At 45.3% G+C, this 27,890-nt stretch overlaps 2 protein-coding genes across 2 annotated transcripts in view; both read left to right on the top strand.

The window, feature by feature from the left end:
- Nucleotides 1-68: 68 nt before the first annotated feature.
- LOC103190325 (mucin-6-like) lies at nt 69-27,689 on the top strand. Its single transcript, XM_007911060.1, has 5 exons — nt 69-131; nt 19,346-19,419; nt 24,027-24,153; nt 24,809-24,899; nt 26,671-27,689. The coding sequence occupies exons 1-5, from the start codon at nt 69-71 to the stop codon at nt 26,835-26,837; spliced, it is 522 nt and encodes a 173-aa protein (XP_007909251.1). The 3' UTR covers nt 26,838-27,689.
- LOC103190322 (mucin-6) overlaps nt 27,529-27,890 on the top strand; it is a 33,415-nt gene continuing 33,053 nt past the window's right edge. The window contains exons 1-2 of the mRNA XM_007911058.2: nt 27,529-27,551; nt 27,683-27,890. Of these exons, the coding sequence (XP_007909249.1) occupies nt 27,818-27,890 (73 nt within the window). The 5' untranslated portion in view covers nt 27,529-27,551; nt 27,683-27,817. The remainder of the gene's footprint in view (nt 27,552-27,682) is intronic.

Raw genomic sequence — 27,890 nt, 5'->3', positions numbered from 1 at the left:
AGAAACAGAGATCCTGAGGCTAGGGGTAGAGTTGCTGAAGGCTTGGCCACTGAAGGGGAGTTGCGGGGATGGGCAGGTCCAAGTTAGCAAAGCTGAAAGGGCAGCAGGCAGCAGACACGCAGCAGGCCCAAGTTAGCAAAGCTGAAAGGGCAAAAAGAAGAATGGAGTAGGAGGCGATCAGAAGGTAGGGAGGGAAGACGGCACAAAGGGGTTTGAAGTTGATCTGTTGGGAGCTACTGGAATAATGGGCATGTGGAGTTCAATGTGGATGAGGATGCAATCAGGATTGGAGGAGCCGAAGCAGGGAATGGAGGTAAGGGTGGGAGTGAAGTTGACTGGCAACAAGTTTGTAGTTTCAATCCATGTTGGGACCTTGGACTCATATAATCTAGGCCTATATTCCATTGTTCCAATGTGAGTGTTCTACATTGTTGGAAATGCCATCCTTTGGCTGAGATGTTAAAACAAAGTAAGTGTTTGCCTACAAATACACAGTCACTACACTTTACAGTATATGCTGCGATGCACTTTAAAATGTCCTCCTGAATTAAAAGGCACTATATCATATGCAAACAATATTATTATTTGAGGTGGTGAAGAAACTTTGCTCTGTGCAAATTACTGCCCCTCTCTACTTTCAAATGACATTCTGTCTATCTGAGACCAGGGCTCCCTCTGCCTCCTCATCCTCCTTGAGCTCTCTGCTGCCTTTGACACTGTCAACCACTCTATCCTCCTCCACCGCCTCTCCTCTCACCTAAACCTTCCCAGCTCTGTCCTTGACTGGTTCAGATCGTACCTCTCATACCACCTCCACTTCATCTCCACAAACAGCTTCTCCTCTAGCCCCCACACCGTCTCATGCAGTGTTCCTGAGAGCTAACTTTCTTCAGTTGAACGGCAACAAGATCGAGGCTCTCCTGATTGTCTCCCGTCAGCGCCTTCTCACCTCAGGCGCTGACAGCATCACCATCCATGGTTGCACACTCCACCTTACTAAGCCAGTCCGGAACCTTGGTGTCTTGTTTGACACTCAACTGTTCTTTCTACTGCATATCTGTGCCATGACCCGCTCTGCATTCCCCATCTCTGCAACATCGCCCGGCTCTGCCACTGTCTCACATCGCAGGCTGCTGAAACCCTCATATGCGCTTTCATTATATCGAGGCTTGATTATGCAAACTCTTCGCTTGTCGGTCTCTCCAACTTCTCCCTCCATCCAGAACTCTGCAGCCCGTGTCCTCTCCCGCACCAGGCTCTGTGACCCTATCGCCCCCATCCTCGCTGGACTCCACTGGCTTCCCATCACACAAAGAATACAGTTCAAGATCCTGGTCCTCACCATCAAAGCCCTCCATAGTCTTGCTCCCCTCTTCCTCTGCGAACTCCTAACCCCCTACCATCCTGCTCGCTCACTTTGCTCAGCGGGCTCCGGCCTGCTTCGCGTCCCCCATTTCGCTCGCCCTAGCATTTGCGGGCGGGTCTTCTGCCACTCTGCCCCTACCCTCTGGAACTCCATCACCCTGTCCCTCCATCTCGCCCCCTCCCTTGCCTCCTTCAAGACCCATCGTAAAACACTCCTTTTCAACCATGCTTTTGATCACCCTGTTTCCCCCGCTGACCTCCACCTTCCCCGATCCTCATCTTGGGTCCGAAACTCTGTCAGTCCAGCACCTTGGGACATCCTCCCAACATGAAAGGTGCTATACAAATGTAATTTTGTTATTATTGTTGCTTCAATAGCCTTCTAAAACATGTCTCCACTCCCTCCAACTGCTCCCCATGATCTCCCACCACTATTCTCAATCGAATCCTATGGAAGTAACACATCGCACTTCATGGTCTACTGCCAGCTGACCAAGCATAAAGTACAGTGGCCATGTTACATTTAGCTGAAGCTAAATTCAATATAAAATGATATGAACCCAATGTGTTTCAATCCATGTGGTACAGAGAAATCAATGACATATTTAACCAACACATTTTTATTAAGTGGTGCTCATATTCTGTGGTGCAATGTGTGATGCAGACAAATATTGTACTTTTACAAAATGGTTCGGGATCAGTAAAGAGTTGGAACTGCATCACGCACCCTTCAAAATCATCTCATCGGCACTCCTGAAGATGGAGCTTTGCTAAGGTCCTATTGGCAATAAGGGCATTTCCCATTGTGGAATGAATTGATACAGAAAGGCTCCAGGTTTGATCACGTGTCTGTGCTGATCTCATCTGGCCTCAGAGCCTCTACGCTAGGAAAGGAAAAAGAAAAGAAAAAACAGGAATCGGCAGTTAATGTTCAAGAAGATTCTGGCACCTAAACATTAACTGCCGATTCCTGAACAGAAAGTGAACATTTGTGACTATTGGATAAGGACAATATTGGGTTTGAATATGATGGCCCCACAGTTATAGCGCTGACTGAAAATATAGGTTAGAACATGCCTGGAAAAGACAATACAATACAAAATTACTTTTTAATCTGATATCTGTGACCAACCATGAATTGTATTTTAGTATCAATCCCTTTTTTTTGCTGGTCAATATTATTTTAAATTTGATTGGTGCTTTTGCTCTTGGAAACGTCTGGGAATCTCTGATTGGATCAAGTTATTATCTTGAATCTATTCCTGCTTCTGTTAAACTATTTTATTTGCTAAAGCATTCCAGAAGTTTAAATGGCTTACATCTGTCAGAGGGCAAGGTGTATGTAGGGTCATTCATGAATAGTTTTATGGCTGAATGTCAGGACTGTAAGTGCTTTTATCTACATGTAATTACTGTAGATTACTCCCAGGCCGCATTTCCGCCTAGTGTACCACTAACCTATGCAGCACAACATCAACTTTTATAACAGTTTAAAATAACACTCACCATTTGTCAATAAAAGCATTTGGGATGTGAGAACATGGGGCAGAGAACAGCAATGAAGGATTTATCTGCTTATATCTGAATCCTAACAGCATATTTAACAGCTGTCATAGATCAAATACCTGGAGATCTCAACCAAGCTATGGCCCGTAAAGAAAAAATGTGGGTGGGAAATGTTTACTTCTTTCTATCAAGAGATTTCCACAGCATTCTAATAATACAAGATTACATTGTTTTACCGTTCTACCCTGTTCTCTAATGCCTTGTGTGATATACGCTCTTGACAACTATCCCACATTTTCTGGCAGTTTTCTGAAATTCTAACCTACTTCCCAATTGTAATGCGACTTTTAATACTCCAGTTTACATCCATTCTAGATAATGGTACCAGACCACTTTGCTGAGTTGGTTGTGTAATCCTGGCTACAGCATCTGTTACTGCAGACACCACCCTGTTTGTATTGCATGGTGGTTTCCACAGCAACTGGATTCATATTAAAACAACTACTATTTTTTGGTATAACAACAGAAGTTTCAGGTCAAAACGTTAACTAATTTTTCTCTCTTCACAGATGCTGCCTGACCTGCTGCGTGTTCCCAGCAACTTCTGATTTTATTTCAGATTTTCAGCATCTGCAGTATTTTTCCTCCTATATTCTGGTGGCTGCTGCTTTCTCCTGTGGTTGATAATGACCCATTGATGGCAACTTGTATCATAAGAATTACCAACATAAGAAATTCAGCTGCTTAGTTGATGAGCAGCCAAAACCACTGAACTGACTTCATGGTTGGTCTGACCAGGGAGAAAGTCCCAACAGATTATACTGTAAATTGCAGTGACTGTGTGTTCTTTGGGTTAATGATGCAAACAATTAAGTGAAATAAGAACTAATAATGCTAATCCTTGTAATTGTTCATTGACAATCTCTCAAATTCAGTAAGAAAGAAATAATAATCATAATAATAATCCTTGCATTTGATATAGAGTCTTATATCAAGATGGATATTCTTTCAGTCCTATTTATCAATTGGGCTGTGGCTGCAGCTCGGGCACTGTTGACCAATGACTCCAAGAGGTGTCTTTAGCTAACCTGGAAGGACCCTGTGGTTTGGAATTTGAGATCACCTGAATAGCAATTTTCGCATGAACCAATAGAGTTTGGCTATTTCTTTGCTGCTGCTGCTTATTATTATTATTATTCAACACCAAAGAACACAGCAGTGCCTGAGGTGTAGGCACGACTTGCTTACTTCTCTGCAGGCTCCAGGTGGCTGAGTTTCCTTAGATGTATTTACCTGAGATTTAGTTAAAAGTGCTGCATACATTTTACAGTTCCTGGAGGCTATTAATCTGGCTTCTGTATTTCAGCTTGGAACAGGGAACTGTGATTGTATTGTGTAACAGAGGTCATTGAATTGCTGCCAGGGATCTGTCAAACATTTTAGGTAAGTTTTTGGGTACAAGTGCACGTCAAGCTCTATAAATCTGTCATCCTAACACCATCTGGGGGTTATGTTAACACTGAGCTTAAGGGAACCTTCTTAAATTGATGATGAAAGAGTCAGAGGATAAACTAATAATAATAATCTTTGCATTTTATATAGCGCCTTATCACGCCATCGAACCATCTCAAATATACTGTAAAGTGGATTGACTGTGTATTTTGTGGGTGAAAATTGCAGATTTAGAGAATTATTATAGACGGGACTGGATTCCCATGAAAATAATTTTGGTGGAGTACATTAAGATATCAATTTCTTTGCCAAATCCTCTCACATAAGGACCTGGATTAAGCAGCTAGTGCAGAGTAGGCCCGTACACAGCTTTGGACTCGGACCCCGAGAACATCACGGTGGTTGGCACATCACTGCACTTGTGGGATGTCAACAACAACAAGTTGTATTTATACAGCCCCCATCAACAACAACAAGGTTTCATTTATAGAGCGCCTTTCACGTCGGGAGGACGTCCCCAAGGCGCTGGACAGTTGGGTCAGGACCCGAGCAGGGGGGAAATGGTTAGGGTGAGGGGAGGGAAGGGAGGGAGCGAGGAGGGGGTAGAGAGTCGAGAGGGGAGCTGAAGGCACGGTCAAAGAGAAAGGTCTTGAGACCGGCCTTGAAGGAGAAAAAGGAAGAAGTGGCGAAGGCACTGGGGGATGGAGTTCCAGAGCCTCGGGGCTGAGAGGCTGAAGGCCCGGCCACCGATGGTAGGGCGGTTGGGGCGGGGGATGTGGAGCAGACCGGAGCCAGAGGAATGGAGGGTACGGGCAGGTAAGTAGGGGGATAGTAGGTCAGAGAGGTAGGAGGGAGCAAGGCCGTGAATGGCCTTGTAGGTGAGGATGAGGATCTTGAATTCCATCCTCTGGGGGATGGGGAGCCAGTGGAGGCGAGCGAGGGTGGGAGTGATGTGGGCGCGAAGCCTGGTGCGGGATAGTACACGCTGCAGAGTTCTGAATGACCTGCAGTGTGGAGGGAGGTGCCGGATAGCATCCGGAAGCGCTTCAAATGGCCAACTAGTGACTACTCTCATTGGAGGGACAGTAAGTAGGGTCTTCTTGGAGCTGAACTGGTTCCAAGGTGGCATGTTCGGCAGCGGAATGTCAGAATCGAGCCAGTCCTCTGTGAAAGTCTTTAGTCCAGTTTCTGAGCCAGGCAGGTCAGCAGCACTCATGGGTATTGCTGTGACAGCATAGATGGAAAAAGAGAGAGGAAAGGATAGTCCAGTGACTGGAGGCAGGGACTCTTCTCACTCAGCTCCCATTAACCTTGCAAGCCAAAGCCCTAATGGGTAGGATGGTATAAGCAGTGGGAAGGAAGTACTCTCGATGGCAAGCTATGCAGTTTTAACAGCTTAGGCTCCAGCAGTACATCAATGCACAATCTGAGGTCCCCAAGCGATAACTTTTGCCAATCTGCGCCTGATACCTTCTGAAGTTAGGTAAGCGGGAAGCATCCCTCCAAGGAGAGAGTGTGTATTCCATTCCAATGAACAACACTGCCATTTCCACATGTAGGTGAAATGCAATGAAGTCTGTTTGGTTTAGATACTCTTAAGCATGGTGATGGGTTTCCACATGTGTCAGACACTTGGCTGACCCTAAAAAGTCAATTGGCTTTGGAGATGTCGATCATCAAAATTATTGAAGGGTTGAGTTCCAGGTAAAGTTAAGTGTGAGAATCACCAGGTGAGTGGTTGTGCTGAACACCATGTTACAATTCAGAAATTAGATCAGAGCTTTCAGCATGACGATAATTGAAGCAACTTCCGTAACTTCCAGACACAAAACATCATTGATAGACGGTTGTTCTTCCCTGAGATCTCGCCACAGTCCTCCAATGTTTCAATTCTTAAAACACCAGGTTCCCAGACTGCACATAATGTTCTTCACACGGGGTTAGAATAACTTCTTTCAATTTATAGTCAAATGGTTTCGAGCTCAAACTGATTAAGTTTGTTTTCTCCATATGTTTCATTCCTAGAAATAATTTTTCAAAGTTATGAATTCCTAATTATTCTTATTTCAGACATTTTCCATCAGTGAAATCCCTAATTTGTATTTTATTGATTTTCTGTGAGTTGACCAGATCTCTATCGGTTAATCACAATGCAATTGTTGTCAGGCACCAAACCCAAGACGTAGTTTTTTTTACAGGATTTTATAGCTCATAGTGCCACCTACAGTACACCACACCTTCTAATCTTAGCAATCTCTCCAGCGCAGCTTTCATCTTTCTCCAACAGGAAGGTAGATAGGAACACAGGTGCAAGATTAAGCTATTGGGCCCATCAAGCCTGTCCCACCACTTTCCAAGATGGTGGTCGATTCACAACTCAGTTCCACCTCTCCGACCTCTCTCCGTATCCTTTGATACCCCTGTCTATCAAGCATTTATCTATTTGCTTTTTAAATTGTTCAATTGACTCTGCGGGAAGTGAATTCCACACTCTCACAACTCACTGCGTGAGTAAATGCTTCCTTATTTTACTTCTAAAAGGTTTAGCCTCATGCCAGGAACTTCTAACTTGTCTTTGGAGCTGCCCTCATAGCTTTGGTTGACTCTCCCTCTCTGAGCGCACACTCTGTCTGTCAGTGTTCCAAAGTTATGGTATCTATCCACAACCAGTCTGATTCTAGTGAGACCAAGAACTACACAGGGGTTGCACTGTGTCCAGCATGCGCCGACCCATGCATACTCTCGACCTTTGCCTTCAGCAGCATCGACACACTTTATCTCAGAACTGCCCTCATCCTCAACTCTATTTCATCCATCGCAAAACAAACAAAAAACTTTTAACAAAAAACTTGTTCTTTCTTTTAGATGGCAAGGATCACAAACTTCAACGACTCGTGAATGCCAACCCTCTCCTGCCCCCTCCTCCCCTTTGCCTTCCTCTGACCCCAACCCTCTCCCCAATGCCACTCCTTGCCGTATCTTCACTATCCCCTCTGACTTCCCACTCTCTGATCCCGAATGATCCGTCCTCAATAAAGGCCTCAGCTTCATCCCCTTACACCCCCACCTCAATGAATTTTGATCCCGGAATGATGCTGAGCTCTTCTTATGCCACCTCCGCCTCCGCGGCCACTTTTTTAGCCAGGAAGCCTCCCCCCGCACATACTCCCGTCTTCAGAAGTCCCATTCCACTTGGACTGCGGCACTAGGCCCCCTACCCTCCCTGAACCTGTTCATTGAGAATTGCCGGCGTGACGTTGGCCTTGTCTGTTTCTCCACTCTCCCGCTCAAATCTTTCTCCTTCTGAATGCACTGCACTCCTCTCTCTCAGGATCAATCCTGACATCATTGTCTAACCCGCTGACAAGGAGGGTGCTATCGTCATCTGGCGGAAGGACCTCTACCTGTCAGAGGCTGAATGGCAATTCCCTGACAACTCCTCCTACTTTCCCCTGGATCGTGACCCCACAACTGAACACCAAGCCATCATCACTGAGAAAGTCAATGACCTCATCTCTGGGGAGCTTCCTCCCACAGCCTCCAACCTATAGCCCCCAAGCCACGCGCAGCCTGCCTCTACCTCCTCCCCAAGATCCACAAGCAGGACTTCCCGGGAGACCTATTGTTTCAGCCTGTTCCTGCCCCACCGAACTGATCTCTTCATATCTGGACTCCATTTTTGCTCCTCTTATGCAGGCCCTACCAACCTACATCTGTGACTCTTCTGACGCCCTCCCCCACTTCAACAATTTCCAGTTCCCGGGCCCTGACTGTCTCCTATTTACAATGGATTAGTCCCTCTACACCTCCATCGCCCGCAAGGAAGGTCTACAGGCCCTCCACTTCCACCTTGAACAGTGGCCCAACTAGTCTGTAGCCACCACCACCACCCTCCTCCGCCCGCCTGGCTGAACTTGGTCTGACATTGAACAACTTCACTTCAACTCCAACCACTTCCTCCAAGTAAAAGGTAAAATGTGTCGCAGCTACGCCTGACTGTTTGTTGGCCACCTGGAACACTCTTTGTTCTGGGCCTACTCAGGTCCGCTCCCAGTGTCTCAGATAGATTGACGACTGTGTTGGCTCTGATTCCTGTTCTCACAGTGAGCTGGAAAATTCACCAATTTCGCTTCCACCTTCCACCCCTTCATAATATTCACATGGTCCATCTCCTACTCTTCCCTTCCCTTCCTCAACTTTACCGTATCCATCTTGCGGCATAGATTATCTACAGATATCTTTTACAAGCCCACCAACTCCCACAATTACCTGGACAACACCTCCTCCCAAGCTGTCTCATGTAAAAACTCCATTTCCTTTTCCCAGTTCCTCTGCCTCTGCTGCATCTGCTCTGACACCGCAACCTCCCACACAGAGCAGCTGAAATTTTTCCTCAACCGAGGATTCCCATCCCCTGTAGTAGGCAGGGCCCGTGACCGTGTCCACCCTATTTCCCGCAAATCTCCCCCACCCCTTCCGCCTCTTTCCAGAACTGTGATAGGGTCCCCCTAGTCCTCACCTTCTACCCCACCAGCCTCAACATCCAACAAATAATTTTCTTCCATTTCCGGAACCTCCAGCATGATCCAACCACTAGGCATATCTTTCTTTCCCCCACCCCCCTCAGCATTTTGAAGGGACCGTTCTTTCCGTGACTCCCTGGTTCATTCCTCCATCACCACTAACAGTTGCTTTCCTCCCACTGGTATCTCCCTTTCACCTCCTCCCACACCACCGTCCAGGGCCCCAAATACAGTTTTCAATTGAGACAGTGATTTACATGTACTACCACCAATGTAGTTTACTGCATTCAACAACAACAACAAGATTCCATTTATAGAGCGACTTTCACGTCAGGAGGACGTCCCAAGGCACTGTACAGTTGGGTCAGGACCCGAGCAGGGGGAAATGGTCAGGGTGATGGAAGGGAAGGGAGGGAGCGAGGAGGGAGTAGAGAGTCAAGAGAGGAGCCGAAGGCTCGGTCAAAGAGAACACTGCTCACTGCTCACGATGTGGTCTCCTCTACATTGGGGAGACAAAACGCAGATTGTGTGACTGATTTGCCGAACACCTCTGTTCTGTCCGCAAGTACAACCCTGACCTTCCAGTTTCTTGCCACTTCAACTCTCCCTCACACTCGCACTTTGACCTCTCCTATAATGAACCACAGCGCAAGCTCGAGGAACAGCACCTCATCTATCAGCTAGGGACCTTACAGCCCTCTGACCTCAATATTAGTTTCAACAATTTCAGACTATAACAGCTCATCACCACATCTGGGTCCCAGGCACACTTTATCTCTCTTTGGTCTGCCTGTTCTGTTGCAATTCCACTCCCACCCCATTTTGTTTTGCATCATGAACACCTCTTTAACCCACCATCCCCTGTCCTCTACCCCATTTTCTCCTTTTTTTTCCTTGCCCCCCCCGCTTTTATCCCTTAAGAGCCTCTCCCTCCCAACGTGCCCCAGTTCTGATAAAGGGTTGTGCACCCGAAACATTGACTCACTTTCCTTTCTCCATAGATGCTGCCTGACCTGCTGAGTGTTCCCAGCGCCTTCTGCCTTTATAATAATAATAATCCTTGTATTTGATATAGCGCTTTTCACATCGGGAGGACGTCCCAAAGCGCTTCACAGAACACACTGTAAAGTGAATTGACCATATATTTGTGGGCGAACGCGGCAGCCAATTGCGCACAGCAATGTCCCACAAACAGTCGTAGATTGAAAATGACCAATTTCTTATTGTTTTGGGTTTTTTGGAGGGATTATTATTAGGCTCTGTGTGGAGTAAGGAAACTTGCCCAAGGTTTCGCCCTCTGCCTGGAATTGAACTCCGGTCTCTCACTTGCAAAGTGAGTACTCTAACCACTGAGCTACAGGACTCCTTTGTTTCAGATTCCCAGCATCTGCAGTATTTTGCATTTTGTTTCACTGATTCACTTAACAGTATATTCTGTGAAACGCTTTGAGACATCTCAACGATGTGATAAGGCGCTATATCAAATGCAAGGATTATTATTATTATTCAGCAACTTCTGCAAGGCTTTTGATCTAGTGCCTCATGAAGCCTTCATGATGAAACTGGAAATCATGCGATTACATAGCCAAATCTGAATTTTATCTGGAATGTGTATTCAAGCACCAAGATCCTTTCAAATCCCATGGTTTCTGAGCCAGGGCATTGCTGATGATAGCACTGCAAACTGGGCTCATTGTCAGGATTTTAAAGGACAGACCAGTCACTAGGGGCAAGAACTTTTCCTATTCAGCTCCGGTTAACCCTGTAAGCCAAAAGCCCTAACAGGTAGGGTGTTCCTAGCTGGACAAGCAGAGTGCTTTCAATGGTAAGCAATGCTGTTTTAACTTATATTCAGGCAGTAACCTAACGCACACTCTGGGGTCCCAAACCTTGGCTGTTCCCAACCTGTGCCCAATTTCCCTCTAGAATTAGTTAACGGGATGTGTCCTTCAGGGCAGAGCGTGTGCATTCCATTCCAATAAATATCTTTGGAATTTCATTGCAAATGTGTGATGCATGGAACTCTGTTTGGTTTGAATACTCTTGAGCATGATGATGGGTTTCCGCACCCAACTGACTAAAAAAATCAGAATAAAATCTTGCTCTCTGATATCTATTACCAGTTTGCAGATGCAACAGTTTGGACAGTTTCCATATGAAGCTGAGAATGGCTATAGAGATCATTTTGTGCGCCAAAGGAGTCTTCTTGCTAAAAAAAAATCTATGGTCCAATTTACTCTTCTGCAAGTGTTTTCCTTCTCTATCCTTCTACTAGAGTATATAGCTTCATGGGCTCTGGTCATGTACTAGTCCCTCATCAAAGTGGCCATTATTTATGTGTGAACCTTAAGATCATAAGATTTCAGGATTAGTTCAAATGAAGAAGGCTCAAACAATTGCATTTGATTTGGCCCATTTGATCACTTCCTTCCAGAAATACCCACCCTGCCATCTTCCCATCACAGCTTCAAGCTATTTTCTAAATGAGTCCCGTGGCTTGGCCTCAACACCCTTACTGGTAACCTGTTCCAGTCATTAATCACCCTCTGATAAAGATGTGCTTCCTGGTGTCAGGCTGGAAATTTTCTTTTGCATCTCTAAGTCTATGTCATCTTGGTGCATCCGAAAATACCCCAGTGTGTCTTCAATCAAAGATCTCAGGATAGCAGATAGAAGCAGAATCCATGACTGATTATTTCCTCTCTAACCCATCATAGTGACTGTACAAGCAGGCAATGGTGGTGAACAGGGCGGTCAGTTGCCACAAACAGCCACAAAGTGAATGACTCATTTTCCTGGAGGATTCTTGACAGGACATTGGGAGAAACAATCCAATGATCTATTTGAAAAAAGCAGGCAACGAGGTTACAAATACACACACCAGGACCTTGTTTTAGCATCTCATCTGAAACACAACAATGCAGTGCTCTCCCAATACTTCACTGAGTTTCAGTCTGGACTATGAGCTCAAATTCTCAATGTGGTGCTTGAAATTATAATTTATTTAACATCTCAACCAAAAGACGACAACAGAGTGTCAGATAATAATAATAATAATAATAATAATCCTTGCATTTGATATAGCGCTTTTCACGTCGGGAGGACGTCCCAAAGCGCTGCACAGAACACACTGTAAAGTGAATTGACTGTATATTTGTGGGCGAACGCGGCAGCCAATTGCGCACAGCAATGTCCCACAAACAGTCGTAGATTGAAAATGACCAATTTATTATTGTTTTTTTTTATTTTTGGAGGGATTATTATTAGGCTCTGTGTGGAGTAAGGAAACTTGCCCAAGGTTTCGCCCTGCCTGGAATTGAACTCAGGTCTCTCACTTGCAAAGCGAGTGCTCTAACCACTGAGCTACAGGACTCCACTCCAGATGAGACTATATGAGTTCCAAGTCAAAATGTGGGGCTTTAACCCACAACCTTTTGACTCAGAGGTGAGAGTGCTGCAAGCTGAGCCAGGCTTACACACAAATGTTGAGTCAATGAGAGAGGATATATTTATATATAGGATATATCGGGTATATATTTTCTCCGAAAGTGTTGGCCTGGTTATGGTCTGTGTATGCTTACAATATCAATTTGTATTTGTGGGTCTAGGGAAAGGTGAGTCTGAGTGCCCACTGATTATCTTGACAGGGTCACACCCTACAATACTCAAGTTTGTTCACCATCCGGCTGCTGCCATAGATCTGTCGATGAAAAGAACTGAGCACACTAAACATTCGCCAAAACAACATGTTCCCAGCATGTCAGCACTCACGGAAAAAACTGTTATTTTCCTTTGTTTAATTTCTTATAAGTGAGGGAGTGACCACTTCTCTGCAGTCAGAGTGCCATTTTGTACTATCCTGATGTGGTTAGTGAAGCAGATTGGTTCCTGCTGAATATATTAAATGCTTGAGAGGATGGAGGCCGCATTAACATCATACTGCGGTTACCGCTGTGATTGTGTCACATTTAGCACCGTGTCAGGCAATAAAAATACACCCTTGATTTCTGCATCTCGTTGGCCACATATTGCTATGTTATCAGTTAGAGGAGACTGCTCTTCAAAGGAATTGGAGGCTTTCGCAACAGTACCTGAAGCGGAAACACAAGCATTTGTTTCATTCACTCTGTCTTTAGATTTACTTTGGCACTGATCCTAGTGCTACATCTTGGGTACTGTGTTGGTACATAATAATTGACACTTGGGAATGGATCTCCAGACAAGCTTGTGGTTATCTTTTTATACCACATGCTGGAGAGGGGCCTACATGAAGTGTTGGCTGAATGCCTACAAGAATAGTATGGTGTCCACTTTATGGATAACATAAATGTGTTTGTGTGGCAGTTGCTCCCTGACTGCTCTCTGACTGACAGCAGGTAAATCTGGAACCAATTGTGCTAGTAGTATTTTATCTCTGTTAATTCTCAGCTCCTTCACATGCCCCATTTTAGTACCGTACATAGAGTAACCACAAGAAAAGCCNAAAAAGGAATAGTCATAGGGAAATGTTTACGCAACATTTTTACCGAAGAAGCTGCGTAAAATTCTACTGAAGTTTATCTAATCTCTGGCATTAACAGAGCATGACATCATTTAGAGACTCTCTGCCATGTTTGCAACTGACTGACCTTAAAGATCTCTTTAGCTTTCGTGAAGGCTCTTATTGTGCTGATGTGTTTGATGTTGGATTTCGTTCTGAGTGATTTTGTTACTTTTCTACCGTTCTGTTTCCCTATCGTTTTGCAAAATAGAATGGAAAAAAAGGAAAGGAAAAGATATTAGTGAGAGGAATGAGTTAGTTCAGAATTGCTGAATGACACAGACTGCAGATTAAAACTTGTTGTCTTTACATCCCCTCAAAGGTCACTAACTACGTGTGAGAGGAAAGAGCTCTATGGAAATAGTATCATATACAGGATGAACAAAAAGTTGTGATAACTACCCAATTATCTAAATAAAATCATAATTTCTTTAAGACTTATTAGATATGTCTGTGATGAAACGCTCCAGGACATTGTAATGAAGCACTCCGGGACGCTACCCCACGTGAAGAGCGCTCATAAATGCAAGTTGTTGTGATACCATTTTTTGGTCACCCTTTAGTATTTGAATCATTCCAGCAAAGGCTGAATGGAGGAAGGGTGACCTGCCGTAAGGTGTGAAGCACTGGCTAATAGCAGGGAGGAAAGTCTGGATCCTGTTTGGCACTCAGGGTGCTACTTGTTTTGCTCTCTAATTCTTGGAGGGAGTGACTGCCTCTGTTCTCTCAATATAAATTTCAGACTGGCAATGCCAACATATACTGGTCAGTTGCAGTAGTATTGTCTGTCTCAGCCCCATTCCTTTCCTCAGCTTTTCAAAATGCTACATTTATTTTTTCTATCGATCTTTATTCCCATTTTACTGCACACCTCTGGTAAGTTCTGTATTTTGTTAAATATCATTGTTCAGGAACTTCTTTATTGATTCGAGTGAGTTGTGTTGTTTTAATCAGATAACCCAGGTCTACCTTCACTCCATTGTTTCCATGTTTCCACATTTCCAACTAATCACTCCTCATTCTCTGTTTCACAATCTAATCTATGCTAATTTGATATAGTTTTTCCTGTGTTTCATTGTGTTGCTGTCAGGCTCTGACTTCTGTGTTTGTACTTTACTCTGAACATGACAGTTACCATGATATGATTGTTATCAGGTTTTTGTGTCCAAATCCATGACATCTATGAAATCCCCTACCTATTATGTTCATTTGTATTGACTGAACTTGTTATAATAAAAACTGTCACCTTTATTGCTTAGTCATGCAGCTAAGTCATAGGATTTCTCCCACAGCCCTGCAAACTAGTGGTCCCCAAATAATTATCTACTTCCCTCTTAAAAGCTGTTATCGAATTAACTCCCACCAGCCTTTCAGACGATGCATTGCAGATCCAATCAACTCGCTGCGTAAAAAAAATTCTACTCACCTCCCGTCTGTTTCTTTTAAAAAAAATTAATCAGTGTCCTTGGGTTACCAACCCGCCCGCCAGTGGGAATAGTTTCTCCTTGTTCATCCTATCAAATCCCCTCATAATTTTGAAAACTTCTATGAAGTCTCCTCTTAACCTTCTCTGCTCCAAGGAGAATAATCCTCGCTTCTCTCACCTCTCCCGATAACTGAAATCCCTCATTCCTGGTACCATCCTGGGAAATCTCCTCTGCACTCTCTCCAATGTCTTGACATCCTTTGTAAAATTTGGTGCCCAGAACTGAGCACAGTCTCGAGCTGAGGCCTAACCAGTGTTTTATATAAAGGTTCCATCATAACTTCCTGACTTTTGTATTCTATGCTCCTATTTATAAAGGCTAGTATTTCGTGTGTTTTTATTTAAACAGCTTTATCTACGTGTCCTGCCATCTTCAAAGATTTCCTTATATGAAAACCCAGGTCTCTCTGTTCCTTCACGCACTTTAAGATTGTACCATCAGCTGATATTGCCTCTCCTCATTCTTACTCCTGAAATCCATCGCTTTGCATTTCTCCACATTAAACTTCACCTGCCCCGCGTCTGCCCATGTTACCAATCTGTCTATGTCCATTTGCAATCTGCTACCATCGTCCTCACTGGTTACTACTTTTCCTAGCTTAGTATCATCTGCAAACTTGGAAATTGTACTCCCTAAACCCAAGTTCAGGTCATTTATATAGATCAGAAACAGCAGTGGTCCCAATACTGATCCCTGGGGGACACCACTGCACACGTCCCTCCAGTCAGAAAAACAACCGTTCACCATCACTCTCTGCTTTCTATCTCCCAGCCAGTTCTGTATCCGCTGCCACTGTTCCTTTAATACCGTGGCTTCTATTTTGCTTACAAGTCTTTTTTGTGGCACTTTATCAAACACCTTTTGAAAATCCATATAAACTACATCAACTGCACTACATTCATCCTTCATCCACCCTCACCATTACTTCAGGTTTATTAGACATGATTTGCCTTTAACAAATCCATGTTGGCTGTCCTTTATTAACCCATATTTTTCCAAGTGAAAATGTATTTTGTCCCGGATTGTAGTCTCCAGAACTTTCCCCACTCTTGACGTTAGGCTGACTGGCCTGTAATTCCTGGATTTATCCTTCTGCCCCTTTTTGTAACATTTGGAACCCTCCAATCCTCTGGTACCACCCGGTGTCCAAGGAGGATTAAAAGATGGTGGCCAGAGCCGTCGTTATTTCCACACTTGCTTCCCTCAATAACCTAGGATGCATCCCGTCCGGACCGTGACTTATCTACCTTGAGCACCGACAACCTTTTTAGTACCTCGGTTTATTCTTATCTGATCCAATTTCTCTCCCCTCTTCTCCGATACTGTGGCATTGGCTGCATCCTCTTCTTTTATGAAGAACAAATGCAAAGTACTCATTCAGTACTCTGCCTCCACAAGATTTCCTCTTTGGTCCCTATTTGGACCCAATCCTACAGTTGATTAACCTTTTATTATTATAGGCTTATAAAATACCTTTTTATGTTACCTGCTAAATCTTTTCTTATACAATCTCTTTGCCCTTCTTATTTCCTTTTACAGTTCTCCTCTGTACTTTTTATATTCTAGTTGATTATCTTCTGTATTTTGGACATGACATTTATCATAAACCTCCTTTTTCTGTTTTATTTTAATCCCAATTTCCTTATTCATCCAGGGAGGTTTGGATGCCCTACCTTTCCCCTTTGTGGGAATGTATTGTTCTGTCCCCAAACTATTTCCTCCTTGAAGGCTTCTCATTGCTCGTTGGCTGTTTCACCTACCATTCTTTCTTTTCATTCCACCTTGGAATTCCTCCCTTTTTAACTCAATGAAATTACCCCCCTTCCAGTTGAGTACCTTCAGCTTTGATTGTTCTTTGTCCCTTTCCATAAGTGCTGTAAACCTAATGATGTGTTCACTATTGCCAGATATTTTCCCATTGAAACCTGCTCCACTTGCCCCACTCAATTCCCCAGAACTAGATATAGCACTGCTTCCTTCCTCGTAAGGCTGGAAACCTATTCATCCAGAAAGTTATCTTGCACACATTTCAGGAATCCTTCCCCCTCTTTGCCCTTTATGCTGTTATTTTGCCACCTATGTTAGGATAATTGAAATCCCCCATTATCAATACTGTATTGGTTTTGCATCTTTCTGAAACCTGCTTGCAGATTTGCTTGACTATCTCCTTCCCACTATTTGTTGGTTTATAATATACACCTAACAGTGTAACAGCTCCTTTTCTGCTCCTTAACTCTAACCAAATAAGATTGTTTTGGGACCCTCCAGCACATCGTCCCTTTCCAGGCCCTACACTGTGTCTTTAATCAATATTGCCACTCTCCCTCCTCCTTGTTTCCCTTCCCTGTCCCTCCTGAGTACATTGTAACCAGGAATATTCAGCTCCCATTCCTGCCCTTGTTTGACCCAGATCTCCGTTATTGCCACTACATCATAACCCCATGTGGCAACTTGAGCCGCAGCTCACCAATATTATTTGTCACACTCCGTGCATTTACACACATGCACTCTAAGATCGACTTAGTCGATCTGTTCCCATTCCCCTCAAAACTACCATCATCACTCCCACATTGAAAAAAACCCTCCCTTGATGCGTCACAGCTATCAAGCTACCGGCCCACCTCCAACCTCCCCTTCCTGTCCAAGGTTCTCGAAAGAGTCGTTGGCTCCCAGCTGGGTTCTTTCCTCTCCACCCACTCACTTTTCGAACCCCTTCAGTCGGGTTTCGGTGCTGCCATAGTACAGAAACCGACCTGGTCAAGGTCATCAATGAGATCTTGACCATCTGCGACCAGGGCTCCCTCTGTCTCCTTGTCCTCCTCGACCTATCGGCCGCATTCGATACGGTCGACCACTCTATCCTCCTCCACCGCTTGTCCTCCCACCTCAACTTTCAAGGCCCTGTCCTTGATTGATTTAGGTCCTACTTCTCCCACCGTCTTCATTTTGTTTCTGCAAACGGCTTTTCCTCCAGCCCCCTTACTGTCTTGTGCGGTGTCCCTCAGGGCTCTGTCCTCGGTCATCTCCTCTTCACCCTCTATATGCTCCCCCTGTGGTGACATCATCCGCAGACATGGGGTTAACTTCCACATGGACACCCAACTCTACCTTTCCTCCTCTACCCTCAACTCCACGACCCCCGATGTCCTGACAGCTGCCTGTTTGACATCGAGTCCTGGACGAGAGACACCTTTATTCAGCTCAATGTCGGCAAAACTGAGGCCCTCCTGATTGACTTGCGTCAGCGCCTCCACACCTCAGGCGCTGACAGCATCAGCATCCAAGGCTGCACTCTCCACCTCTCAAAGCCATCAGGAACCTCGGGGTTCTGTTCAACCCTGAGCTGTCCTTCCTCATATCCGCACCACAACTGGCACCGCCTTCCATCACCTCCGGAACATCGCCAGACTACGGCATTACCTCACCCCTCACGCTGCTGAAACTCTGGTCCACGCCTTTATCACCTCAAGGCTGGACTATGGGAACTCTCTCCTCGCCGGCCTTCCTGGCACCTCCCTTCACACTGCAGGTCATTCAGAACTCTGCAGCTCGTGTACTGTCCCGCCCCAGACACCGCGACCACATCACTCCCACCCTCGCTCGCCTCCACTGGCTCCCCATCCCCCAGAGGATCGAATACAAGATCCTCATCCTCACCTACAAGGCCATTCATGGCCTTGCTCCCTCCTACCTTTCCGACCTACTATCCCCTTACTTATCTGCCTGTAACCTCTGTTCCTCTGGCTCCGGTCTGCTCCACATCCCCCACCCCAACCACCCTACCATCGGTGGCCGGGCCTTCAGCCTCTCAGCCCCTAGGCTCTAGAACTCCATCCCCCAGTGCCTTCACCTTGCTTCCTCCGTTTCCTCCTTCAAGGCCAGTCCCAAGACCTTTCTCTTCAACCGTGCCTTCAGCTCCTCTCTCGATTCTCTAACCCCATTCTCGTTCCCTCCCCTCACCCTAACCATTTTCCCCTACTCGGGTCCCGACCCAACTGTCCAGCGCCTTGGGAAGTCCTCCCGACGTGAATGGCGCTCTATAAATGCAATCTTGTTGTTGTTGTAGTCTGTTCTGCATTTCTCCCCCCGTCCCTCCTTTTTCTGGATTACTCCTTATTACATTGCTATCTCCCTACTTAAATTGTTTGTCCTCTAATCCTACATACTGATCCCAAAATTAGTTTAAACCCTTCCCTACAGCACTAGTTAACCTCCCTGCAAGGACATTGGTCCCAGCCCTGTTCAGGTGTAACTTATCCACCTTGCACAGGTCCCATCTGCTCCAGAGGTGGTCTCAGATTTCCAGGAACCTGAAGCCCTCCTTTCTGCACATTTCTCCAGCCATGCATTCATGTGTTTGATCCTGTTGTTTTGATACTCTCTTGCACGAGGCACTGGGAATAATCCAGAGATTACCACCTTTGAGGTCCTCTGTTTAGCTTTTTCCCTAGCTTCTGATACTCTCCCTGTAGGACCTCAGCCCTTTTATTGCCTACGTCATGGATCTCAACATGGACCATGACTTCTGGATGTTCCTCTTCTCCCTGTAGAACGTTTTGCACCCGTTCTGTGAGGTCTTCAATCCTGGCACCAGGGAGGCAACATACCATATGAGAGTCACGTCTTTGGTTGCAGAAACGCCTGTCTACTCCTTTCACCAGTGTGTGCCCAATAACAATTGCATTGACACTTTTCCCTGCGTCCCCCTGTGGAACCATTTGCGTTTGACTCCCCTCCCCAGAGGTGTCATCACCCTGACCGATATTACAGAGAACCGGTTTGTGAGCGCCACACTCTCAGGGGATTTCTACGCTGCCCGTCCCCTCTTCCTACCATGCCGGGTGGTCACCCACTCATTCTCCCTTCGAACCCTCTGTGGTATGGGGCGACCAACTCCAGAAACGTTCCATGAACTCTTCAGCCTCCCTTATGCTATGTAATGATACCAGCCTCTCCTCTAGCTCGGAAACCCTGAGCTCAAGCTCGAGCCGCCAGCACTTCCTACACAAGTGTTTGTCCAGTGCTCCCAAAGCTAGCTGCTTCATCTATTAAACAGTGGTTGAAAATTGACTGAATGAAAATGAGGGATGTTTTGTCTTTATATTCTGCATTCGATCAATCCCATTTTCACAGATTTGGTACATGTTTTCATTATTAACCTCACTGTCTAACTGGAAGGAGCATTTGTTTTTTGTCAATTGTACTAGGAGGCAATACCACCCGGCATTTCTCTCTCTCTACATTCTTTACACTGCCTAGCATCTCTCTGTCTGTAGCACACATCCGTTTACAACATACCGACAGACATGCAGTAGGTGTCAGAAGGTTGTGGTTCAAGCTTAAATTGGGTCTTGAACTCACAATTGCAGCCTGACACTCCATTGCAGTGCTGGGGGAGTGCTGCAATGTTAGAGGTGATGTCCTTCTGATGAGACGTTAAACCAAAGTCCTCCCTTCCTGTTCGGGTGGGCGTTGAAGATCCCACAGCACTATTCAAAAAGAGAATGGAGTTTCTCCCAAGGACCTGCCAATAATCCCTCAAATACAATTGGCCATTCACTTCGTGGCTATTTGTGGCTGTTTGTGGGACATTGTGGTCTGAAAACTGGCTGTCAGATTTGTCTACAAATACATCTTTTACAGTGAGTAAAAGCCATTACACTTTACAGTATTTCGTGCTCTGAATGGCGCTATATCAAATGCAAAGATTAGTGACACCAGTGCAGAAAAACACCTTTACCAACAACCTCTTTTAAACCGGTGGTAAATCTAAATGGTATTGACGTGGACCCAGGGCTGTGCAAGATATGGCTGCAAGTTTCCTCCATCCCAGCATGGAATAATAAAAATGATAACATACATTTTTATCATCTTATCTAAATTTGTTTGTTGATAGCAGGAGGAAATTTGATGTATCCTATGGAGATCAAGGAATCCAATAAATACTTCCCGCATATCTTTTACAGTGAGTAAAACTTTACACACTTAAACCGTAAAACTCTTCGACTGTGCCTATGGTCACCTCCCCATTCCCCTCAGCCCGGTGTCGTGCTCCTTTTACTGTCAAACACTCTGCGACGCTACCCTGTGTGAGTGGTGCTATATAAATGCAAGTCATTGTTGTTGAGTACTTGGAGATACGGAAACTCCCAGCAAACAGCGTCTTAAACATTCTCTGTTTAGTTTTCTGTCTCCTCCTCACCGAAGAATGACAGTGGGCAACAGAACTGCAGCACAAAAGGCAAAATAGAATCATTGATTAAGGATATGGTAGTGCGGTATTTAGGGCACAATATAATCAGGGTAAGTCAACATGGCTTTACAAAAGGGAAGTCATGTTTGATGAATCTCATAGAGATTTTTGAGGATATTTCCAGTAAACTAGATAAGGGTGAATCAGTAGTGGATGTTCAAGATCCTCATCCTCACCTACAAGGCCATTCACGGCCTTGCTCCCTCCTACCTCTCCGACCTACTATCCCCCTACCTACCTGCCCGTACCCTCCGTTCCTCTGGCTCCGGTCTGCTCCACATCCCCCGCCCCAACCTCCCTACCATCGGTGGCCGGGCCTTCAGCCTCTCAGCCCCGAGGTTCTGGAACTCTATCCCCCAGTGCCTTCGCCTTGCCTCCTCCCTTTCCTCCTTCAAGGCCGGTCTCAAGACCTTTCTCTTTGACCGTGCCTTCAGCTCCCCTCTCGACTCTCTACCCCTTCCTCACTCCCTCCCTTCCCTCCCCTCACCCTGACCATCTCCCACCTCCTCTCTCCCTCCCTTCCCTCACCCTGACCATTTCCCCCCTCCTCGCTCCCTCCCTTCCCCTCACCCTGACCATTTCCCCCCTGCTCGGGTCCTGACCCAACTGTACAGCGCCTTGGGACGTCCTCCCGACATGAAAGGCGCTCAATAAATGGAATCTTGTCGTTGTTGTTGATGTGGTCCATTTGGACTTCCAGAAGGCATTCAATAAGCTGCCGCATAAAAGGTTAGTCCAAAAGATAAGGGCCCATGGAATTGGGGGGAGCATATTGACTTGGATTGGGGAATGGTTAACGGGTAGGAAACAAAGAGTAGGGATAAATGGGTCCTTTTCAGATTGGTGGGATGTGACCAGTGGAGTGCCACAAGGATCAGTCCTTGGGCCTCATCTATTTACCATCTACATCAACGATTTAGATGAGGACATCGAAGCTAATATATCTAAATTCACGGATGACACAAAACTAGGAGGAAGTGTCAACACAGAGGACGACATTAAAAAAATGCAGCGAGACATAGATAGGTTAGGTGATTGGGCAGGTAGGTGGCCGATGAAGTATAATTTAGGGAAGTGCAAAGTCATCCACCTGGGTAGCAAAAACAGGAGAGCGGGTTATTTTTTTAGAAGGGGAGAGATTGGAATGTGTTAGCGTCCAGAGGGACTTGGGTGCCCCTGTACACCAATCACAGAAAGTTAGTCTGCAGGTGCAGCAGCAATTAGGAAGGCGAACGGTATATTAGCATTCATTATGAAAGGATTAGGAAAGGATTAAACCTATAAGATCATCAAAGGGCATGACAGAGTAGATAGTGGGAGATTGTGTCCCCCGGTTGGAGAAACTAAAACCAGGGGTCACAACCTTAAAATCAGAGGCAGCCCTTTCGCACTGAGTTGAGAAAGAAGTTCTTCACTCAAAGGGCGGTGAATGTATGGAACTCGCTACCCCAAAGGGCTGTTGACGCTCAGTCCTTAAACATATTCAAGACTGAGATAGATAGATTTCTTATTGCAAAAGGGATTAAGGGATATGGGAATAAGGCAGGTCAGGTTATTAGCTGGAGTCCTTGAAATCCCGCCACAAAACCCTCCTCTTCGACCATACCATCGGTCCTCTTCTCCTCCTCTCCCCTCCCTTCTCCCTCCCTGACCCCAGCTCTGGTATGAAATGCTGTACACTGTCAAGCCCCTTGGGACGTCCTCCCGACATGAAAGGCGCTATACAAATGTAATCTTGTTGTTGTTGTTGCATGTTGCTTAACAAAGGCTAAGTCAAATTTAAAATCTTTTTTATTTATTCCAATAATTCTGACCATCTCTTCATTTGCAGAGGACTTGGAGGTACTGAGTCCAAATTGCACTGAAGGTGGATTATCAGGAGTGTCTTAGCTACGCCCTGTGTCAGTGATGTATCTCTGCAAATGTTACTCCAACTTCCTTGCATTGTCAGGCTCAGTAATTCCTCACACATCTGCTGCAAACTACTGTACCCATTTTATGAAGGGACCTGTACATTGATTGGCTCAGACTCGCAAATGTGATTTTTTAGTCTTGGTTTGGAAATGTTCTCCTGATAAAGACAGCGGTATAGAGGAATCTGTAATCCAGTTTATCAAATATTGCTTTCACAGGTCCTACAAGGGCAGTCTGCACCACATGGGGTAAAGGGCATTTTCATACCTTTGATAATTTCATGTATGACTTTTTCAAAACTTGCAACTACGTCTTTGTTAGTGAGTGTTCAGATAACTTCCCAGATTTTAGGGTTCATTTTCGCAGAGGAAGCTCTGGGATTATTGAAAGAATCACAATTCAGCTGTACGGTACCTCAGTCATAGTTGAGAAGGGAAGAATTAAAGTTAATAGCAGATGGTAAGTTATTTTTGATTTGTTCCTAGATTGTTTCTATATTATGTTACATTTACCCACAAAATATACAGTATATTTTGTAAAGTGCGCTGAAATGTCTATATCAAATGCAACAATTATTATTATTTGCAAATATGTATTTCAGTCTATCACAATGCAGTGCAATTGCGGCAACTCCATCCCGCAGTCCCTCCATCTCGTTCCCTCCCTTGCCTCCTTCAAGACCATTTCAAGACACTCCTCTTCGACCGTGTCTTCGGTCACCCTACTTCGCCTCCTGCTCTCCACTCTCCCCGATCCGGACTCCCAGCTCGAGTCTGAAATATTGATTGTCCAGCGCCTTGGGATGTTCTCCCGATGTGAAAGGCGCTATACACATGTCATTTTGTTGTTGTTGCAATGCTGAGTGTGATAGCTGGACAGTGCTTCTGGTCAGCCTTCTTACATGTAATGGCTTGTTGTACAGAAGAACAAGGGTGAATGAACATTATGTTGGTATATCATTGAACTCACTGGTTGCTGTTTGTTAGGATTGTTCGATTGCCGTACTGTTCCAATGGAATAAGCATTAAGCCTTTTGGAAACCTTATCAAACTGGTTGCTAAGCAGCAGGCGCTTGACATCAGCATTCTCTGGAACAACCATGACTATCTGATGGTGGGTAGCTCTGCAACTTTCTGCCGGACTCATTGGTTCTCAGATTGACTCCCTTTTTTAAAGTTTCTTTTCCTTTACTTACCTTCTCTACTTTCTGTTCATTTCTGTGCCACACTGGGCTAGGTTTTGTTTCCTGGGCGGTGATGTAGGTAAGCACTGAGGGATTGAGTCTAGTGTACTGTGGGTCCCACAAAGGCCACTGTTATTGGCAGGGCACACCAGATGTCAGACAATGCAAAATAATCAGAAATAAGGCCATCTCAAATCACATAGAGTTAAGTATGGAAAGAGGCCATTTGGCCCCACTAGTCTGTGCTCATGCTAGACTCCATATGAGCTTCAACATCTACTGACAGAGCAGGCAGCAATGAGGTTTATAAATGTCAATGCATTGACAGTTTCTGGGAGGATTGTCTGTGGAAGGCAGAGGGTAGGACTGAAGTGTGGAGTGGATGAACAGTCTGGAGATTTACCTTGATTTTGTTCAGGGATCTGAAAGCATCTCTACAGGGTATTTCAGACTACTCAGTGAGGTTTGATATAATATTGAGTCTAACCAAACCCCTTTGGATGGTTAGCTTAAATGGAATTTTTCTTTTCTTTTCTAGATGTTTAAAGAACAAATTGCTTGAGTTCTTTCCCTCTTCATTTCCAGGTTGAGCTTGGAGACAAATATAAAAACCAAACGTGCGGTCTATGTGGCGACTTCAATGGCTCTCCTGAGCTGAATGAGCTGATTTGGGAAGGTAAGGGAGCACTTTTACATGTGGGCCCAATAAATGATTGAGTTTACTCTAAGTTCCACTGGTGAAAGGATCTTTTTCAAACTTTTGATGCACCTGTTTGGCATCAGAGCCTGGGCAGACGATGCAAGAAGTTGACCTGCCCTCCACTTGAACTCAGTTGTTCCTCCACTGAGAGAAAATGGGAGGAGCTGAGTCCTGCTAGGCCATTTTTCATCTGCTGCAGGAGGGAGGTTCGCCCTGGGTCCAGCTTCTTACAGGATGGCTGAAGAATAGAACAACAAATTATATTTATACAGTGCCTTTCACGTCAGGAACACCTCCCAAGGCATTGAACAGTCAAGGTTTGCTCCTGAGTTGGAGTGTGGCAGGGAGGGTGGTGGTGGGAAGATGACTGAAGGCATGGTCAATAGGAAGGTCTTGAGACAGGCCATGAAGGAGGCTAGGGAGAGGGCAAAGGGGAGGGACTTTAGGTTGGAGTTCCAAAGAGTGGGGGCAGAAAGACTGAAGGCTCAACTTCCGTTGGTTGGGTGGAGATGTGGAGCAGGCCAGTGCCCACCAAGCGGAGGGAGCAGACAGGTTTGGAAGGGTTTAAACAACTTGCATTTATATAGCTCTCTTCATGTGGAGTAGCATCCCAGAATGCTTGACAGTGGCAGAGTCTGATGCCAAGGCAGGTGGAGAAGGAACGGGGTGGTGGCCATAAGCACAATCAGAAAGGAAGGTCTTAAGGTGGGATTTGAAAGTGGGCAGGAATGGGGAAAGGCAGAGGGATTGAGGGAGAGGGTTCCAGAGTTTTGCGGCATAGAGGCTGAAGCCACGGCCACTGATGGTGGAGTGGAGGGGATGAGGGACAAACAAGAGGCTGGAGACAGCTGAGGAGTCAGCTGGTGGTTGAGTGGGGGGTAAGCAAATCAGATAGTTAGGGAGGTGCGAGGGCATGAGGGGATTTGAAAACGAGCGAGAGGGTCTTGAAATCGATCTCATCGATAATTGGGAGCCAGTGGAGCCGGCGAGGACTGGTGTAATGGGGAGAGCATGGAGGTAGGTCAGAGCAAGACCACGGTGGACTCTAAAGTTGAAGACAAGGATTTAAAATTTGATTTGGGAGGATGGAAAGCCATTGAAGTTGGACGAGGATGGGGGTATTTGGCTCACGGAGCTTAATGCGGGAGAGGACAAGATCTATAAAGCTCTCCCTGCCCTCCACCTGTCCTGATCCCAACCCACTGCTCAGGTCCGAATCTTAACTGTCCAGTTACTTGGGACTTCCTCCCAATGTGAAAGGAGCTATAGAAATGTAATTTGCTGTTCTAAATAATCTGCAGCTTGTGGAGGGAAGAGTTGGGAAGATCAGCAAGCAAGTCAGACCTGGATGTTATGAAAGAGCCAAGCAGGAGGGTCTCATTCTTGTCGACATTCAACTGGAGGAAATTAGCTCTCGTCCAGGATTTGATGTCTGACAGGCATTCTGCGGTCCTGGAATGGGAGAATGGTAGAAACCTCGCAGCCTTCTCTATTGTATTGCTGGTCAGTGCTCAGGAAAGTTGATAGAGGAGAAAACCAAGAGGCTTAGAGAAAAAGTTCTATTATGGCATTCATGGATCCTGTGAGGAGGTGGAATTTCAATCCCTGATGAGTTCCTGAAACATTTGAGGCTACTGCCAGCTGTTCATGACAGGTGTAGATAGTCTAAACAAGAATGGCTGAGTGTGCTTCAGCAATGGGAGAGTGACTAGTTTCCAATCTAACAACATTTCTGGTCTTTGTCTAGGGTTGAGGATTGATCCATTCCACTATGCTTGTCTATGGAATTTAGATGATCCTTTGGAAACGTGCATACACAAGTGCAACAACAGTGTGCAGGAATCCTCTCCAAACTATGTGAGTGCTTGTGCCCTAACAGGCTTCCCAGACCTGCTGAGTCTTGCTTGCTTTTGACTAAAATTATGTCCCCACTGAATGAAACTGATTGGGTCAGAAGAAAAAGTCCAAATCCGGTGAGATATATTCTCACACCTGCTTGAACACATTAAACCATTGACTCTAATCTTAATTAAATTTGTTTATTTCGCTGTCCAATTTTGAAAAAAATATTTGAACCAGGAATCATTCACTGTGCAGTGAGGAAGTGCTTGGCCTGACTGGGACACCAGCTAGGATTGGTAACACTGGGAGAAAGCAAGGGGTGAGAGCTTCATCAAGGCTGCCACATGTAACCAACAACAAGGAAGCATTGATGCATTTGAGGCACAGGTGGTATCCAGCACGGGCTAAATCTTCGCCGATCTCCGCAGCACCGTGTGATCTGTAATCTACGGATTTCTTTTTCTTGTTGTTTTGCCCTCCGCTCTAACCTACATGTTTGAGTGATTGAGTGAAACTTCATCAACCTTGGCAGGTAGGTAGATTCCACTGAAGTCTTAATGGTCTACTAAAGGTTCAGGTCACTTAGTTCGTCGTGAATTCTTCAGTGGTATTCCTCATACAAACTTTAGGATGTATCTTGAACAGCAATTGAAATGTCTGGGCTCAAAAAGCAGGAACATCTTCCAACAGAAGTGAACAACCAAATTGACTGATCCAGACACCAGACAGCGTCTGGCTGTGAATCACCTGTGACACAGACTGCTTGAGCTTGCAAAGCACAACACGGTATTTATGCTAGAGTAATGTTTCACTGTATTTTTACCTTTTTGCCATATGGTTTAATCAAAGCACGCAGTTACTTTGAACAAAAGGCTATAAAGATCATGGACAGTTGAACCTGCTAATTCTTTTTAAAGGTGGCTTTCTGCACAGCATTGTTGCATCTAGTCGCACCAGAATGCAAAGTGGAAAAATTTAGTTACATTGAACGTTGTCAACAAGACCTCTGCAAATGTCCCAAGAAATATGACAAAAACTGTGCCTGCGACACAATGTCAGAATATGCGAGGGAGTGTTCCAGAATGCTGCAGACCATCTACAACTGGAGAAGGAACGATCTCTGTT

Source organism: Callorhinchus milii, unplaced genomic scaffold, assembly GCF_018977255.1.
Source record: "Callorhinchus milii isolate IMCB2004 unplaced genomic scaffold, IMCB_Cmil_1.0 Scaffold17, whole genome shotgun sequence".
NCBI lineage: Eukaryota > Metazoa > Chordata > Chondrichthyes > Chimaeriformes > Callorhinchidae > Callorhinchus > Callorhinchus milii.
The sequence above is the reverse complement of the archived record's forward strand: the minus strand, read 5'-3'. Positions and strand labels throughout refer to the sequence as shown.